Source organism: Pinus tabuliformis, chromosome J (assembly GCF_031772625.1).
Source record: "Pinus tabuliformis cultivar Carrire ecotype Pingquan chromosome J, CPIR1, whole genome shotgun sequence".
In the NCBI taxonomy this organism is placed as follows: domain Eukaryota; kingdom Viridiplantae; phylum Streptophyta; class Pinopsida; order Pinales; family Pinaceae; genus Pinus; species Pinus tabuliformis.
Window position 1 is genome coordinate 213,000,274 of NC_142295.1, and position 19,424 is coordinate 213,019,697.

The window sequence follows — 19,424 nt, forward strand, 5'->3', positions numbered from 1 at the left end:
ACTTGGAGGATTTTTCTATAAATAGAAGCCATTTTGCTTCTCAAGTCATTCTAATCTTGAACTATCTCTGGATGATGTAACATTTGTAATGTTGGTATTAAGTCATTGCTCTGCTAAGAACGCTTTAACATCATAATAGAAAGACTTTAGGGTTTAGTTCATGGTGTTCTTGTTCCATTGATCTATGGTACGTGTTAGTTATGTGCTAATCCTATATTGTGCTATACTGTTATATGAATTGTTATTTCATTCGTCAGTGATAAGACATTCTATTGGTAAAAATTAACTTTTATCTTAGGTGATCTGATTCGCCATATGATCTAATAATTCCATTTGAGAAAAATTATAGAGATCTACAGGTACACTAGCCCTTGGGCTCGATGTTCATAAATGTGGGAAAGAGCCGACTATGTTTGGGCTCTAGCAATTTTTATATGGTATTCTAACTTTGCAGAAGTGTGTGTGGTCAATATTCTAACTTTTCGAAAAATACATTCACCCATTGCCATTATTCATAGTTTATTTCTCAAAATTTAATAAAATTGTACATTTGTAAATAATATTTGTAAAATAATTTTGCAAATTATTTCTAATCCTTGTTTGCAGCAGTTGGGGTTTTGGGTTTATTTTAAATTTTGTATATATATATATATATATATATATATATTGGGGTTTTGGGAAATTTCATTTCATTATTGGCCTTTAGAGGGCCCTAAGACATGCATACATCATTATTTGACCCCTTGTGAGGCTTGTTTTTACGTTATGTGCAAGTATGGTGGGCTTGTCACCATTGGGCATTATTATTTGCACACTATTTTATCTTTAGAGCCCCATAGGCTAATTCGAACTAATTAGGAAGTTATATATTGATGTTAGATACATTCATCTGTATCATCACTTGACTTGGGATCTCTCTAATCATAGAGAATTTTCGCACTTTTTCCTTGGAGGATATTTTTGGAGATGGATGAATTTTGATGTATGGATTTGGGTTATTTCTCTTAACTTGGAGCTTTATTGAGCAAACAAAATGTTGGTTGGATATATTCTATAATGTTGTAAGTAAATTTTGATGTTATTATTCTTGTTGCTGCATACTGCTAAAATGAGGGCTAGTTTTTGCATTATCGAAATGTGGAATTGAGCATGTTTTAGCTAATTTAATGTGTGGGCCAATGTTATATGAATGAAATGTCTTAGAGATTTATTTATATCGAGAAGCTTGCATCATTTGCTTTGAAGTATATAGGATTGAAGGTCACTTCTCTTTTTCTTTCTCTCAACATTGGATGAAGTTGACTTTATGGGCCTCTTTGATCAAGAAACCAAGTTCTTACTCATCTTTATCCTCGACTACATATCCTCAAGTGAACTAAGCATTGATCCCTCAAAAAGGGTGAACATTTCAACCCTCTTTTAAACATTTTCCCCTTTTTCCCCAAGTCTAGCCCCATTAGGTCACCTAGGGCATCAATTTCCCAAGAATTGACCCAAGGAAAAAATTCGATCTCCTATACGCTACTACGTTGGTGGTCCCCTCCCTCTCCTCCAAATTTGAGGCAATTCTGACGGCGGAATCTCTGGGAATCTCAAGCCTAGCTCCAAGAACAAATTGTGCCTAGGCATCCCAAGGCTAGAACTCAATAGGATCAATTCAACCTTTTGAAGAAAGTATTCTTGTTTGGTCATTTCCCCTCACCTTGTCCAAGATAGGAACATCATTGGTTGCTACATTCCATCCCCAAACCTGGGCTAGGTCCACTTGCCCCGTGTTGTCCCGCTTCTCAATAAATACTATTTGTCAAGAACCATTTGGGAATCCAACTTTCCCAAGGATTATAGGGATTGAGAAACTTGTTCATAAGCCTACCCTTTCTCCATCAACCTTCCAATCCTCACCCTTTATCCCTGGTGGACTAAGTCACTTGCTTAAAGAGCAAGCAAGCTCCATTCTTCACTCCATCCTTGGGAAAGGGATTTCAAGGTCACTTCTCACCTATGAAACAAGATTCACTCAAACTACCTGACGTGTTCAAATCCCACGAATCGGACACATTTCGTTGGAGATTCGAATCCCAAAATGGGACATGTCGTGTCCTAACGGGACACGATCGAATCCCGGTCATGTCCCATTAGGACACAACGTGTCCCGATTTTGGGATTCGAATCCCAAAAAAGATAAACCCACGGGCATAAAAAAAGTGTTGTTCTTTCACTCATTTACCATTTCTCTCATTCAGTTTTGCAAACATTGAGTTGTGGACAAGGAGTTAAGGGTTTGGAGTAAGGAGCTAAGGGTGTGGAGCGTTCGGCAAGGAGATTCAAGCACCAGGTAAGTGCATTTCATCTCTATTTTTTTGCATTTCTATTACAGCAGTTTGTATATGAATTTTTTTTACAAACTTGTGCATGTTTTGTTTCTTTTTTTTTTTACAGTATTCATGGCTCAATCAAGGGCAGCAGTTAGGGGGCAAAGGAAGGGGAAGAATGTCTCCATTGGAGATGCCCCTCCTACCCCAATATCATCAGAGTCTACTGCAAGTAGTGTTGAGGGAAGACTTCCTCCTAAAGACAATATTGAGAAATATCCCTTCTGGAAATATGTCACAAGAGAGGATGGGACAAGCACCAAGGGGAAGGGAGGAGGCAATGTGCAATGGAGATGCAACTTTTGCCACATTTCTTTCAAAAGCACATATTACCATGTGAAAGGTTGTTTGTTGGCTTTACCAAGTTGTGGAATTGGAGCTTGTAAAGTTGTTCCTTTACAATAGAGTAAAGAAATGGAAAAGGAGTTCACTGTTGGTATGGCAAATGTGGCTACAAAGTCAAGAAAAACCAAGAATGAAGACCCCCTTCCATTTTTGAGGAAAGACACCATCAAATTTCCATTTGAGAGTTCTATTGGGGGACAAGCAGCGAAAAGAAGAGCAATTTCACTTGGTCCAATCAACAAGATTTTTCAAAAAGATAAACGGGAAGATCTTGATCTCACCATTGCCTTCTTTTTCTATCAAAACTTCATATCATTTAATGTTGCACGCTCACCTCTATTTATCGAGATGTGTCGATCTCTAACTCACGGGTCTCCATCATGGTATGTGCCTCTTGGTTCAGAGAAGCTTAGAACGAGATTGTTGACGAAGGCAAAAAAAAAGGTGCAAAAAATGCTTGAGCCTATTAAAGCATCATGGCCAACATCTGGGGTTAACATTGTTTCTGATGGATGGACAGATCCAACACGACACCCAATCATCAACTTCATGGTGTCTACCTTGAATGGTCCAGTTTTCTTGAAAGCAGTGGATACACTTGGAGAATACAAGGATGCACAATTTATGGTTGAGTTATTTATTAAAGTTATTGAAGATGTAGGTATTGATTCTTGTGTGCAAATCATTACAGATAATGCAACTGTTTGGAAGGCTACTGGCATGATTGTGGAAGCTAAATATCCACAAGAGTTTTGGACACCTTGCATTGTCCATTCATTGAACTTAGCATTGAAATCCATTGCTTCTGATGTGCTTTGGATTGGTAACATTATTGAGGATGCACGACATATCCGTAACTTAGTACAAAATCATACAAAGGCCCTCACTATCTACAAGGAGTACAGCTATCTATCATTGTTGAAGATTGTTGATACACGGTTTGCCTCTTCATTCATCATGTTGAAGAAGTTGAGGGAGGTCAAGACCGCTCTTGAGGCCATGGTTATTTCTAAGTTTTCGTCTTTTTGGAAAAAGACGAATCAAGTAGCCTCTAAAAGAGTGAAGGACACAGTGCTAGATGATGCTTGGTGGGAGAGGGTAGATCTAATTATTCAGATCATGGACCCTATCATTTCTTTCCTTCGATTTGCAGATACAGACAAACCCATCCTAGGAGAGGTTTATGAGGGATGGGATTCCATGATTGAGTCTGTGAGGAGCATTATTCTACAGAGTGAGTGCCCCGAGTATGAGACATCACCAAAGGCCTTCTGTGGTACTATACAGGATATTCTTGTCAGCAGATGGGACAAGAATTGCACACCTTTACATTGTTTGGCTCACTTGTTGAACCCAAAATACTATAGCCATGAATGGCTAAATGGTGGACCTTCTCACACATTCCCTCCTCACATGGATGGTGAAATCTCACAAGGCAGGAAAGATGCATTCAGGCGGGTTTTCCAGGATAGAGCATCCCTTGATGAGGTGGAGGATGCCTTTGCAGAGTTTTCCACTGGCACTGGTCGATTTGCAGGATATGATGTGATTAGAGACAGGGGTGCTAAGAAGCCCTATTCTTGGTGGGCAAATCATGGGCCAACAAGCCCTCCTCTTCAACAGTTAGCCATGAGGCTCCTCTCTCAGGTGACTTCATCCTCTTATTGCGAGAGGAATTGGAGCACATATGGGAATTTGTATAGTGTGAAGAAGAGCAGGCTTGAGCAGTCCAGGGCAGAGACAATGGTGTATGTGCACACCAACCTTCGTCTTATTTATAGGCAAAGGTAAGATTAGTTGAGGGGAAAGACAAAGATGTGGGATGTCTTTCCTGATGATATGGGTCTAGACAGCAATGTTGAGTTGGCATTGGCCAACATGGATCTCAATGATCCAATGCTAGAGCCTGTTAGATTAGATGACGGTGATATTTTAGAGGGGTCATCCTCCACACCAGCAAATGTAGAGGCGACTATGGATACAGGGGAGGAGGAGGATGCAGAGGAGAGCAGTGATGACCATGATCATCTGGACATTGATGTTGATTCTGATGATAACTATGAGGATTGATGACTCATGAGTCATGGGCTACCTATTGCCTTGAGGCTTGTATACCTGTAGTTGTTTTATATTTTCTACTTCTATTTTCCATTGGCATTGCACTACCTATGTAACACATTTTGATTTGATGACTTAATGAGAAAACTACAGTTGTCAGTGTCTTTATCTTACTATCTTGTAAGTTGTCTTTCATTTATGAATCATGATTTACGTATTTGAACTTTATCAACGAATCCCTACACTATCGAGACTCCTCCCATCAGTGAAAGTCCGTAAAGAGCAGGGAAACTTAGCTATGGTGATAGTGGACTAAGCCTCCACAGTTTCCCTTGACCTAGCAATTTCCCTGTTAGGAACGCCTTTACATCCCCTATTGGTTTGAGTGGTAACAGGCTCCATCCTTGAGAGGCAACAAGAGCTATAAATGAACGGATAGAGGTATATTAGGCAACTGGTGCAAATATCTCATCGAGGGCTTAGAACCAAAGTATGGGGTTTTGGAACCCATCGAGATTTGGGGCAAAACGATGATGGATTTACAACATGTGATGAATGAGGATGATAGTGCTCGAGGATAAGATTCCAACGCATCGAGAATCGTCTAAATCTGAGTTGTCGTTAGAGAGATATGAATTTTTGAAGTTGACTAGGTAATTATTGGTTGTCAAGTAGGCCGACGTGAGAGCCAATGGATGTGTCACTTCAAATGTGACGTTGAGCCTTCATATGTGTATAAATATGAAGTGATATGGAATCATTTGAATCATCCATCAAGGGCAATACATCCTCTGAAATTTCGGTGAAGAAGGAGACTTAAAGACAGTGTGGAGAAGCCCTAGGAGCAGTGTGAGGATTTCAAGTTTGTTGTAGGTGACAGCGTGGGAATCTAGGGTTGTTTGGGTTGTTGTTTGGGTGTTTTTCTTGGGTGAAACGCAAGGCTGAAAGAGAGCTTGAGAAACTCGGCATATCTTCCTTTGATTGGGCCGCAGATAGGAGACATTCCAGCGTGAAAGTGTGGAGGGTTACTACTATTTGGACGCAGGAATAGAAGCAAACCAGCGAGGAGTTAAGGGACTGTTTGGGCATCCTTTTGTGACTGCATGGGGTTGTTTTCTTCTTGTAGGAGGGACGAGTTAGAGGAGCTAAGGAACAGGTTTGTTGGGGTATCATTGGAGGACAAGGAACAAGGTTTATGCTGCTTGGAAGCTACAGGAAGACTGTGTGTTAGGCCACAGGCCATAACACCATAGTCAAGGATTGCGTAGGGGTGTTTGAGGGCTTATATATGCCCAAATCAACAGCATAACCAAGGAGTTGTCCTGCGAGGTAATATCGCAGAGATTAAAGGTTGTTTTGATGACTGTTGGAGGATTGTTACAGTAGTGTTTGGTGCCCTAACCAGTCATCATGATGACAACAGCAAAAAAAACTTGTTGCAGCAGTTGAACTTGTGTTGGGTCACAGTTTGGTGACTAGAATTGGATCAGATGTTTGTGCAGCCTGTTGGTGCCATGTAGATGACATTCCATGGTAGTGAAATGTCATCTTAGGAGCAGAAATCGACAGTGACGAGATTGGGTGTCATAGGATTGTTAGAGGGCAATGTGTTGGCTACCCAAAGTAGCCCAAGAGAAACAAACAAGAAGGACGTTGTTGGTGCGATATTGGGTGAAGTATTGCAGCCGAAGTGCAACACTTTGATGGACGAAAATTGTTGCTAGCGTAGCAGATTGGAGCTCAGGAATTCGACCTACCCAGAGAGCAATTGATGAGCCCATGTTCATTGCAACAGATGTGACTTGCAGTAGTGATAGGAGACAGCCCTCTTGGAGTCTTGAAGTGTAGATGCCTTGATGGACTAAGGCACTACTAGTGAGCAATATGGAAGCGAAGGACCGACAGGACAAGATACGACATAGAAGTTGCAGCAAATATTGTCATTGTATCTTGTAAACCATAGACTGTTGTATTACTCAGTTTGTTTAATATAACGAAGATTGGGATTGTAAATATTGTACAATTTTGTTTAAAACTGTGTATATTGTGCATATGTGATTTACTGTTTTATATTTCCGCTGTGCAAAGTAGTTTATGGTTGAGATTCTTGGTTTGGTAGCGTTAGGGATTTTAAGACTCTAACCTAGACCCAAGGTCGTGGAAATTCAACAGTGAACATCTAGATGGGATATGTACCTTGGGAGGTAGTGTGGTGTCTCACATAAAGCCTCCCAACATTATGCTTTAATATAAATAGAGCTTGTCAAGGCCTTACTATGTTGACAATGTTGGTTATGATGTTGATGCTTAAACGTGGCTTACCAATCCAACACTTCTTATGAGAACTCTTTAGTTTGAGAATATCCTTGCACCGGTTGTACAATTATGAATACCTCCCTAGTTTCAGTCTTCATAATTGGCATTGTACTCATGACATTATGTATATCTTATTTTATAAGCAAAAGAAGAAAGAAAAATTATTATTATTTTCAAGCAAGGGTTTCATGCTTCTTTTGATTGGTCATCTAGGTTAAGCAGGTTGTTCATTCTTCTAGGGTTTGTCATGTCATAAAAATAAATGTCACAATTCAAGAGAGTCAATATCATTTGTATAAGCTCCCGATCGGGATGAGGAAGAGGGTAGGTAAGAACGGCAGGAGTAATCATTGCAAAGGGAGGGTGGCCGGATGTGACTACAGGAAAGAGGCAGCCCTTCCAACAAAATCAATGAGTATTCGGACAGCTCAAGTTTCAAGAAACCGGAGTGGAGGTGGTGGAACGCAGATGAGTAGCAGGAGTGGCGGCGGTAGTGGCAGAGCAAGGGAGGTAATGAAAAACCATTATATGAAGACGGAGGTGGGTAAAGGTAAGCTCATTCTGAACGGGGAGAAGGAGGAGCTGAACGGGCCACAGCCAGGAGAAACCATCAGGGTGGTCTGCATCTTCGGGTGAGGGCAGGAAAAGGGATGGCGCGACCGGGTCGGGGAAGAGGTCGTGGAGGCCGGGGCCGCCCAAGGCAGGGGAACCTGGGTGGCAGGTCAACAGAAGCAGTAGATAACCAGCGTAGAGGCAGAAGATCGACCCTGTCAGCGGTCCAGGAAGCGGCTCGTGCCTACCAGGAAGGCACAGATGAAGATATTCGAAGGATCATCCAAAATATGGAATCCAGCATTTTAGAGGAACAGTCTGCTTCAGAGACAGAAGAATGGGCAGAAACGGTGACCGATCCAGGGAACACAAGAGGAAGGCTGACCCTGTACAGACAATCTCTGCACATTTACTGGGTCCTAAAACGCCTTCTGGCAAAAGCTCTAGAACAGGTTGCAAAGGAAATGGCGGAAATCGCCAATGGGGTGCCAAACTTGCAGAAGGAAATGAAGAATTTCCAAGTCATCATGATCAACCAGAATAATAAGCTGGAAGAGATGTCTCAATTACTGTCAAGGATGGCAGGAAGCGGCCCTAGCCAGGAAGAACATATGAATATTCCTATGGATACGGACCAGCACATGGGAACCAAAAAGGAAATGAGCTTCTTGTGGATTTGTTAGAGTTGTTTTGAATCCTTCCTTTTTACAATTGCATGCGAACTAGAAGTTTAATAAGTAGTTTTTGTTGTATAGTGCACATAGCTAATATGGAAAGACTTGTAAAGTTTTGTTTTTGGAATGCGTATAGCAAATTAAGGTGGCCAACAGACCTGGTTTCCCTTCGGGGCAGGTTGAGGCCACCAGAACGATGTACCTGGTTTCCTTGACTAGTATAGATAGAAAAGAATGGCACCACCTTTACTTACAAAAAAAAAATGTCATTTGTATAAGACCCATTTGGGCAAGCTGTAACATGAAGAATAATTTAGTTTTGTGTCTAGAAAGTTAAAAATACCTCCAAGCACAAGTCGGCCTAGAGAGGCCTAATTTGACCTCATGAGAAGCATATATATAAGGAGACTTCGATTCATTTGGTGGCATACTTTTGCAGTTCGATTTCTTGAAGAAGGAGCGCAAATAAGCAAGAATGGCGAAGAAAGAAGTCAAGGTTAAGGGAGGAAGAAAGCGAAGTCCTAAGAGAAAGATATTTGTGCTAGAAAAGCTCACGCATGTGAAATTTGAGAATTACAGGGAGGCCAAAGTTACAGGTCTGTTGCAGGAGGCCAAGATTCCAATGCAGGGGGCCGAAATCTGAGTTTGAAGCAGATTGGAAAGGCCTGACTTAAGTTGACTTTGACTCGTTGAAGAAGGAATCTTTGGAGGGCTGTCTTGGTGCTTGGAGGAGGTTTGACTTTGGTCTTTGAGTCTTGATTTTCTCATTTGATCAGATTCTATAAGAAGAGAAGATATTATTTTGGGTGTTCCCCTTGGAGGGGTTTTTCCCTGGCTTGGATCCTATATTTTGTGTCCTCTGTCTTTTATGATCTTTATGGTTTATGCTCTTGATAATTATTTGATGAAGAGAACTTAAATTATTAATAAAGAACACAAAGAATCTAACTAAAGTTCACACGTAATTCTTAAGGACATGGAGAATTGTTTGATTAGCTACCCTACTAGATTCTCCAACAATATGCACACCAAAAACAAATTGCTTCTGCTACAGAGAATTTCAATAGTCGTGTTTCTCAAATAAATTACAAAACATAGCTAATTAAAGGACGGATTCCTGTCCAACATAAAGTGAATAACATACCTTACAAATTTCCTGACCTATTAAATCTGGCCTTGTAGAAATAGACTGGCCAACTGCATTAACAGGCAGTTATGAAGTTTTAGTTATATTATTATAGATCCTAGAGCTTCAAAGATAATATATGAAAATCATCAAGTATTGGCATATTATTGTGAAAAAATGAGATAATTTTAAATGGCAGTTAAAAAAAAGAGGTTTGAAATAACAGTGTGCATTCCAAAAGACAAACATTTATTCTACAGTATGTGTTTTTGAAAGAGGAAAAGGAAAATTACCCACCTTTTACAAAAGTTGGACCAAGATTTAGCATTGTTTCTTTAAGAATTTCTCCCATGACGTCCTCGGACTCAATTTCAGTGGTTTTCCTTCTCAAGCTATATCTATTTGATTTAACAGCGTTGTCAAATTTGGTTTTCATAACCACAGATGCAAATGCCACAGAAACCTTTAAAAGACAGCAAAAGGTTAGCTACCATATTGAATTGAATTTTGCATACCTTAACATGTAGACTCTGAACTGCCAATTTAGACAAAAAATAAAAATTCTTACAAAGTACAAGCTAGCTAAAGACGTAATACCTAGAGTATTACTACTTTCCCTTGATATTATTTTAAAAACAAATCATTTGTCTGCATTTCTCTTTTCAATTGCCGAATCATGGTCATGGGAAACAAGTTTGTTTAATACAAAGACTACGATTAATCTCAAGGCATATTACACAAAAATCATTATGTTGTAAAATAACACACATATATACGTTGCCCAATATTCATATAGTGCTCAGTTTAAAAATTGTGATGACCATAATACAATAATAGTAGATATTGTGGTCCAAGCATCTATCTCTTGTAAACTTTCTGATGAAATTGAAAAAGGGCTACTTAATGAAAAATAATTATTTAAGTTGCACATCAACACATACATAAAATATTTGCAGTGAGAGGAAAGAGAGATCATTCAAACATGTTTGAAAGTCAATACATAGAGATGTCTTCGGAGAGGGACAATATCCCATACAACCACCTATTACTTATTTATGACATAACTTAGCCTAAGTAACACTTTATGCCTTAATCTTATTCATGGCATGTAACTTTATTATACTTAAGTCACTTCATTACAGTGTTGATAATATCGCCGAAATATCGGCGATATTCGGAAATATCGCGATATTTTCGGCGAGCCGAAATATCGCCGACAAAATATCGCGATATTTTCGGCGATATTTCATATCGCGATATTTCCGAAATATCGCCGATATTTCCGAAAATATCGCGCGATAATCGAAAATATCGCCCAGTGACTGTAAAATTTTTCCGCATGGCCTATAAAAATCCGATTTTGGTTTTTTCCATATCATTTTCATTTTTTGTTGCTGGAGAAGGAAGGGGAGAGCTATGTGGTTTCTACCAAGGAGGGTTTGAGCGTTCTAGGCCCTAGTATTGATATGGTATTCATGGTAATGTTAAATTCTTAAAGTAAAAGTGACATTCTCCTTAATCTTCATTTTCATCCTTTTACTTAAATTTTTAACATTACCATGAAATGACTCAGGATGTTTGAGAGTGGTTCCGGCCTCATTGGATTTCATATGGAGAAAGTAGAATTTTAGATTTCATTCAAAATGCAGCAGACTTGTCAATTTTTTAGGATTTCAGGATTGGGAGTTTGTAATGTTTCCAGGTGACACCACTTGCCCAGGCTACCCCTGCCACCAGTAGAGGACGTGGTCTACCTCCTATAGCTCCTACTTCTAGTTCTTCAGCTTCTAGAGCATAGCAAACTCCACTGCCAACTCCACCAACACCAACATCTACATCTAGAGGGAAAGGGAAAGCTGTGGCATTTTCTCGCAAGAGGGGTAGAGGAAATCAATAGGATTATACTTTAGTTATTTTCTTATGTGCTTGTAAGTTGTACATGAACAATGAACATTGAATATTCAAGAATCAAGACCAAGCATATCACATTCTAATTTCTAAATAGTAAATTTTGATTCTATTTATTTTTTAAAGTGAACTATGAACTTTGAGAAGTAATTATATTTTAATTTGATTAGATAGGCTGCAACCTGCAATTTAATATGGATAAAAAACTATATTTCGGTATATATATATATATATATATATATATAATGTGTCCCCCGTGTCTTGTTTCCAGGTCGTTGTGTTTCGTATTGAATACTCGTATTTACGTGTCCTCCGTGTCTCGTGTCCTCGTGTCATGTGACTTAGCTTAGAAAATATTGATGTATTGTCTCCGTGGAGGGTGGAGTCTGAGGAGCCCCTCTTGGAGGAGTCACCTTCATGGTTAGAGCCAGTGGCAGTTGATCCATTAGAGCAGGGGCAGCAAGAGGAGGACTCGGAGTCAGAGGAGCAGCAGCACTCAGAGGAGCAGGAGGAGGAGGAGGACACTACGGGAGCATCGGCATCAACACCATCTGCTATAGATATAGGAGAGCATAGCCCCATACCTAGCACTCATTATTTGACATTAGGTGCAGAGGCAGGGTCAGGGCCTCCTATTACTAGGGGCAAGCCTGGCAAACAACCCATCATGTTTTCCCGTAAAAGGGGGAGAGGGCAGTGATTTCAGATAGATAGTTGCTATTTTTATTTGTTATGCTACATATAACTCATGATGATGAGATATTTTTATATATGTGATGTTATTTTGTATTGGTTCTCCACATTTGAGTCCTTGAATGGACAATTATTAGGGATCAGTAGGATTTGGTATCGCCTTTGATGTATCATTTCTATTTGACATCATATATATTAGTGTTTTCTTCATATTTATGTGCCAATGTGTTTATTTCATGTTGTTATTGCTTTATATGTTTAAAATCTGAAAAAAAATGAATATATTATGCATTTTTTATGCTTGCCGATATTTGCCGATATTTTGCCGATATTTTCGCCGATATTGCCGATAAGATATTTTCTGGACCCTCGCCGATATTTTCCCGATACCGATATTATCAACACTGCTTCATTATATAACACCAATGTTAACTACATTACAATATGTCACAAGGGGTTTGTCAAGTTGTTAAAAGAGTGATGTTATTGACCCCACTATGGTTCAAGTCCCCTAAAAAGTGACATGTTGCACAGTTCACCCCACATGGGTCAAAGCAGCCATGCAAGGTATTATTGCACAAATTAGCAGCATTGGGAAGGTTCAACCAATACTGCTACACGATAAGCACTATTAGGAGTATGTCCAATGTCACCTCAATGTATTCCTCTCGCTTAAGGCCAACTCCACTAAATGCCACGGTCGGTATCTCTACACAGCAACTCAACAAAGAAATGATAGATTATTGCCTAAAGGAAATATATGGAAGAGGTAGGAATTAGTTAAATGACCAAAGTCTCATCTGATTTATGATGTAACAACAAATTAATATTGCAGCTCAGTGATAAGAAAATACTCAATATGCTAAGAAAATGAGCTTGAAAGTTGAAACACCACAAATTGTGTATGGTAGCCTCTTACCACAATAAAAAATAAATAGAGTTGTTACACCTGTTTTATATGGCTATAATAAGACAAAATGTTTGTTGTTCATACCCATAACTTTAATATTTCTTATGAGTGCAGCAGGCCAACATCCATAGGGCCACTTCAGGGGCCTAAAATAGTCCTTAGTGAACCCGAAACTCAAAGGACTTTATTGGAAATGTTAGTACTATCAAAGAGTTTTCCAATGAGCACATGAACACTAATTTTGGATAAATAGTATGAAAGATATTAAATATGCAATACAACTACCCAGAAATAAGCCCACCATTGAGGGTTGAAAATTGACCTGGCCAAAAACAATGATCAAATCTGCAAACCTTTTTGGAAAGCCAATATATGACCTAATAGTAACAATTAGTCAAAGAAAAACCTCTTTAGATCAATTTCAGTAGATACAAAAGATTTTATCTTGGTTTTCATGTATCCCAAGCAATGTTGCAGGAAGCGTCCCCCCCCCCGGTTCCAAGGCCCGAAGCGCATCCCATGTAGATGCGTCTAGAAAGCGTCCCCAGAAGTGCGCTTCCACTTGTTTTGGACACTTCCTGGAAATTTCGGAAGCTTTCCTCCAAAGCGCGCTTCCGAATCTCCGAAGCGCGCTTCGTACGGCGCTTCGGCAGTACGAAGCGTGGCACTTTGGAGGGTGAAGCGTACGCTTCCGTACGATTCCGGAAAAGCGCCGTGCTGTTTAGAGAATCTTCTTTTTTTTTTTAATTTTAGGTGAGTTTGCTTGTTGGGGGTGGGTCCACCTTGGGTTAGGGTGAGGAATGAAGGCAAAAAAAAATATAAAAAAATATAAATATAGCAGATGGTCCCTCATGGTAATGTTAAATTCTTAAAGTAAAAGTGACATTCTCCTTTATTTTTCATTTTCATCCTTTTACTTAAATTTTTAACACTACCATGAAATGACTCAGGATGTTTGAGAGTGGTTCCAACCTCATTGGACTTCATATGGAGAAAATAGAATTTCATGTCCTATTCAAAATTCAGCAGACTTAACAATTTTCAGGAATTCGGGATCAATGGGATTGTGGCATTTCATTAGATTATATCAAGTATGAAGGTATGCGATTAGCATTTAATCAAAAGCACGAAGCCCTATATGTACCCTAGTGTTGGTAGTGTTAATTGTTGAACTCCTTTGTCGCGCGGCACGCCCTTAGCAAAAAATTACCTTTCAATCAAGTCAAAATCATCGATCAAGCATGTTAAGCTATTTCTACAATATTTTAAGTCTTGAATTAGGTAGTTTGATCAAAATTGGGCAAAGTTGACTAATATCCCTAGACAATCGAGGTAGAGGCAAAGGCTAGACAAGAGGAGAAGAATCTAGATTCTAGATGGTTGATGCATCTAAATGGTTGATGCTCGAATAATTAATCATTAATGTACAATGGATGTTATATCTATCTTGATTTATGCAAAAATATGCATGTTTTCATGTCTTCTACAACTAATTTGGTATTTGGGATGCTTGTTTTGAGTATAAATGCAAAAAAATATAAAATATATATATATAGCAGACGCTTCACTTCCTAGATTTTTGGAAAATGACGCTTCCGCATCCCCACTTCCAAAAAACGTCCCCGCGTCATCCCCGCTCCATGCAACATTAATCCCAAGGCAAGGGTTTGCCTCCAATCACTTCCAATTGTTGTGGATTATTTCCAAAACCTGTAATTAGCTTCAAAATACTTGGAAATGTAATAAGTAAAACAATATAAGGAAAATTAAAGGGAGACATACAGCCTTAGGTCTTAGCACTTTCCAAAATTGCAAATTTTGTGGTGATTTTAGTATTTACCAATGATATAAAATTATAATCAATAAATGCAATGTACCATGTAGGTTGTAACAATTGTGTATATATGTCAATGTGTTTTTCAGATGTACCTTTCAGTGTAGGTTGTAACAATTGTGTATATATGTCAATGTGTTTTTCAGATGTACCTTTCAGTGTAGGCTGTAACAACAAATAGATGTGTATATATGTGTTTTTTAGCCTGCCATATGTGTTTAAACCTTAATTGAATTTTACTTTACACACACACACACACTTATATATATTCAAATTTATATATGTTGAATTTTGTTGTCACCCAATTTGTAGTTTGTACAAAAGAATGCGACAACGCTTAGGGCGAGGGTTGTCACTCTGATCTCAGCACTCGCCATTTAAGTTGTCTCCTAATTGCAGACTAAGGGGGGCAGTCCCTGTGAATGAAGAGATAAACTACTTGTTGGAAACCAACAAGTAAAGGAGACAATTGAATGGCCAAGCAACTTGGTTAAAATTAATAGGCAAGTATGATTATTAAACACCACTTGATATTTATTGACAATGATTTGGCAGGCGGAGTTCTTCCTAGTTGAGAGGGAGCGTTAAATTTGGCAACTAGGGCCAAACTCCACCTTGGACAGCTCATATGATGAAGCTAATATTTTTATTGATTTCCTCTTTCCGAGAGGTGTGGGATTGATCTAAAGATCATCTCATTCTGACATGTACAAATGGAATTATGAATTTATTTTGTTTATGGACAAATTGTCAAGGTCGGCCAGCAAACTAATGTACGCTCAGAAGCACAAAAGACATGTCTTTTCATCCTCAACGTTGCATATAAATAGAAGGTGCATCTACCCCATTTGGACATCATTCATCACTCACATATCTCTCTCTCTCCTCATCTGATTGGGTGTATGGATTTCTAGGCAACCTCTCTCCTCCACATGTGCGAAGGACAAGTCTGTTATTTTCTATTTTATGCATTGACCGAATTGCAGAAGGGTTGACCAGCGTTGACTGGGTAGCAGTTGACCCTGTTTGACTGCAATTTTCTTGGAGAAAATTTTGTTTGGGCAAGCCGCATTTCTAGGCACAAAAATCGAGGTATTTTGATCTCTTTGACCAGCGTTGACCGTAGGTTTGACTCTATGTTGACTAAGTTTGACTAATATTTTCGAGACTGTTTTGGGTTGATTCAGACTATCCTTGGAGGCCGAATTGACTTTGTTTGACCGAGCTCATTTGGAGGTGTAATTCTGCCAAGTTGACCAGCATTGACTTTTCAGTTAGGGCATCTTGTTGACTGCAGTTTGACTGGAGAGATTTGACTGTGATTGGGAAAGTGAATTTTGTATATTGTACCATCTGCTGAAATTTTGAAGAATAATAAGAAGACTTGATCAAAGGGTTTCCCCACATTGGGGTTTTCCCTAGCATCCGCCAAATATTGTGTCCTCTTGTCTTCGCTTGTCTTCTGCTTTTTATTTATGTTCTATCTGCATTCACTGTCATGTTAATGTGATTGTTAATCTGGATATTGATATTGGGCTAATAAGAAAAATTGAAGTAAATTGCTCTTAAGCATAGAACATACCATTGTTATCTAAAATTAACATAATGACAATGCCCTTAGATCTAACTCTCTTGATTATCTTCTCCTTCCTCCTTTCGGTTCTTCTTACACATTGAGATCATTTCCTTTCTGAGTATAATATGATAGCAACAAACTGTGGACACACTTGAGATGGCACTATATTACTATCTTGACACCAAACTATCCTTTCTGCAGCATTAGCAAGATGGCTTCTATACATCATCTAGCCGAAAGTATAGAGAGACATATCAGAACTTCTTTCACTGTGGACATCCAAACTTTACCCTAACAAACCCTCATTATCACTTTTGTTTAGTTCGAATTGTATACTATGATATGACATCTGAAACTATCCATCAACACAGAGCACAAAGATCCAAACTGTTGTGTGACTAGGAGTCCAAATTCATCATTGTCCTCTCCAAGATGATGTAATCTTCAAGTTTAAAGCACTTAGAGCTACCTTGCATTGTAGATAACTTGATGAGGGTCTTTGTGGTCTTTTGATGATGACTATAGGATCCAAAACTTTTGTTGTCGTACTCTGCCTCTTCGATCTAGGGTTTGATTCTTCAATGTAGATCTTGATCTTTTGCTTTGATAACCTTCGATTTGCTTTGATGCCTTTCTTGAAACTCGATCTTTGAGCGTTTCTTTGAATAGATGCCCTTCTTTTGACTTCAACACCTTAGCTCTGATACCATGTTGAGAAATCTAGGGCATTAGCATTAGGTGATTTCTCTTCGATTAGTGATTGTTTATGAATGCTTTTTACTTGTTTAGATTAGGATCTTCATGTTAGATTATTAATGTTCTTCTTCATCAAAGAGTAACCAATGCATGAACATAAATAGACAAGAGATGCAGCATGTAGGTTATGACCTAGGGCCAAAACCTCACTCTTGAGAGGAAAACCCGCACAAATTCTTCTTATAGATATTCCAATTGACGAATACCAAGACCAAGACCCTTGACCTATTAGCCACTCCAAGACCAAGACACTAATTCTCTTGACTGTCTTTTCTTCTTCTTGATTCTTCCTTCGCTTCGACCTTCTTTGCATCAAGACATTGTCTTCACATCACTGTCTTATCAAGACCTTCTCATCACTGTCTTCAAGATCTTCTTCTCGTTGTCATGTCCTTCATAGCACCGAAATGTATGACTGTGATGCACTACAAACTGTCTCATCTTCTTCGTTGCCACTGAAATACGAACTGTAGAGGGATCTGAATTCCCTAGTCACCCAAACTCTGCCTCTGTATCTTAGACCGAGTTTTGTTCTCACATCTGAATCACAAAGATGTCTGACTTCTGTTCACTGTTCATCATCACCGAAAACTTCAGAGGTATGCGAAGTCTGCACTGGAGATCCGAACCTTCTCTCTGTTTTTACCCATCCGAAAATTACAAAGAGAGATGTGAAATTTCCTGACTGTGGAATAGGTCGAGGTGGGTATATATAGTGGTTTGTCCGACCTATTAAGCCGACATGTACTTATGAAGAGATGTGTCTTTATATAAGTTGAGCCGACATGATTTTCTTATGCATATTGAGGCCGACATCAAGAGGAGTATTAGTGCTTGTCGTTGGAGGGCTTTCTAGACATATTATAGACTCAAATACATTGTTATATCCCCAAGAAGGGTTCTTCATACATGACATAGACTCTTTGACTTTTAATGACCAATCCTAGGGCTCTCAATGGGAGCCATCTAAAATAAAATCACTTGCTCATGAAACCCATGAAGCAAGGATTACAATAATAATTTTATTTTCTTCATTACATCATTTACAAAAGTCACAAATACATGTCATTATGAATACCGAACCTAGTTACACTTTTCAACATGCAAAGAGTGTCGGGACCTAGTGAAGGATGGCAACGGATGATGGAGGGGAAACGATCAGTGTTTGGCACAGTGGCGTGGATTGGTCAGGGAATGAAAGACGAGAATGAGAATCGGCACTATAAGGTTGAGTTGGAGGTTGTTCTTGTTCAGTTGCGGCTCTAGCTCCAATTCCAATGTTGCTTTCCCTTCAAATTCTGGTTCTGCTTCCCCTTCCAATTCCAATGCTTCTATGTCAGGTAAAGATGACGTTGGTTCTGATGTTGCTATTGCTTTGATCTTAATTTTGTGTTTTAAAATTTTCCATAAGTCGACTTTCTCTAGTTCCACCAGCAAGCATTGGTCCATCTCCAGAGTCTCAAGATTAGGGAGTCGTTGTAATCCTGAGAGGCCACTATTCAATTGCTTGCAATTTCTGATTATCAGTTGCTTTAACTTGGGCAATGCTTTATCTTCTATGGATGGAAAGGATTTCAAACCCTTAAAATTTTATGTTCCGAGTTTTTTCAGTTGAGAAAATGCATTAGGTTGTCCTTGTCCCAATTCCCGTGGAATCTCTTCACAGCTTTCATTGTTTGACAAGCATAGCATTTTCAGGTTAGGAATATTTTGGAGGGCTTTAAAATGATTTTCCCCAATGCTGTCATCTCCATCCAACACCAACACCCTGAGTTTTCGAAGCTGAGAAATCCAATCACGTTCAGGTTCAGGCGACAGCAACCTACATCTATGCAACCAAAGGATTTCAAGATTTTCCATGTATTTCAGACACATGCCCTTTGGAATAATGCAGCGCTAATCAGATGCAGATGAAGGAACATATTCTAAGGAGAGTGTCCTCATCTTTGTCAAGTCCCGCCATATTTTTAACTCAGGGAAATATGCTGATATTGACTCCTGGTTAAATGCTAATGAGAAGTGTTGCAGGGCAGTCAAATTTTTGACATCAGTGAGTTGAAATGCATTGCCTGTGTTTTTTCCTTTTCACTGCAAAGTCTCCCAACTTCAACGTCCTTAAAGAGCGGAGTTCTGATATCCCAGCAGGCAACCACTCCAACCTCTTGCACACCTTGGCATTGATATGTAGCATATTTTTATGGTCACATATCCCTTAATGCAACATTTCTAGATTCTCGCACTGACTAACATCCAAAAACTAGAGGTTTCGGAGACCACTCAAGGATCTAGGAAGCTTTTGTATCT

At 39.1% G+C, this 19,424-nt stretch overlaps 1 protein-coding gene across 1 annotated transcript in view; it reads right to left on the minus strand.

The window, feature by feature from the left end:
- LOC149226454 (uncharacterized) overlaps positions 1-19,424 on the minus strand; it is a 513,224-nt gene that overhangs the window by 426,485 nt on the left and 67,315 nt on the right. Inside the window, exons 3-4 of the mRNA XM_089377495.1 lie at positions 9,741-9,906; positions 9,462-9,514 (exon numbers count right to left, since the gene is read on the minus strand). Of these exons, the coding sequence (XP_089233621.1) occupies positions 9,462-9,514; positions 9,741-9,906 (219 nt within the window). The remainder of the gene's footprint in view (positions 1-9,461; positions 9,515-9,740; positions 9,907-19,424) is intronic.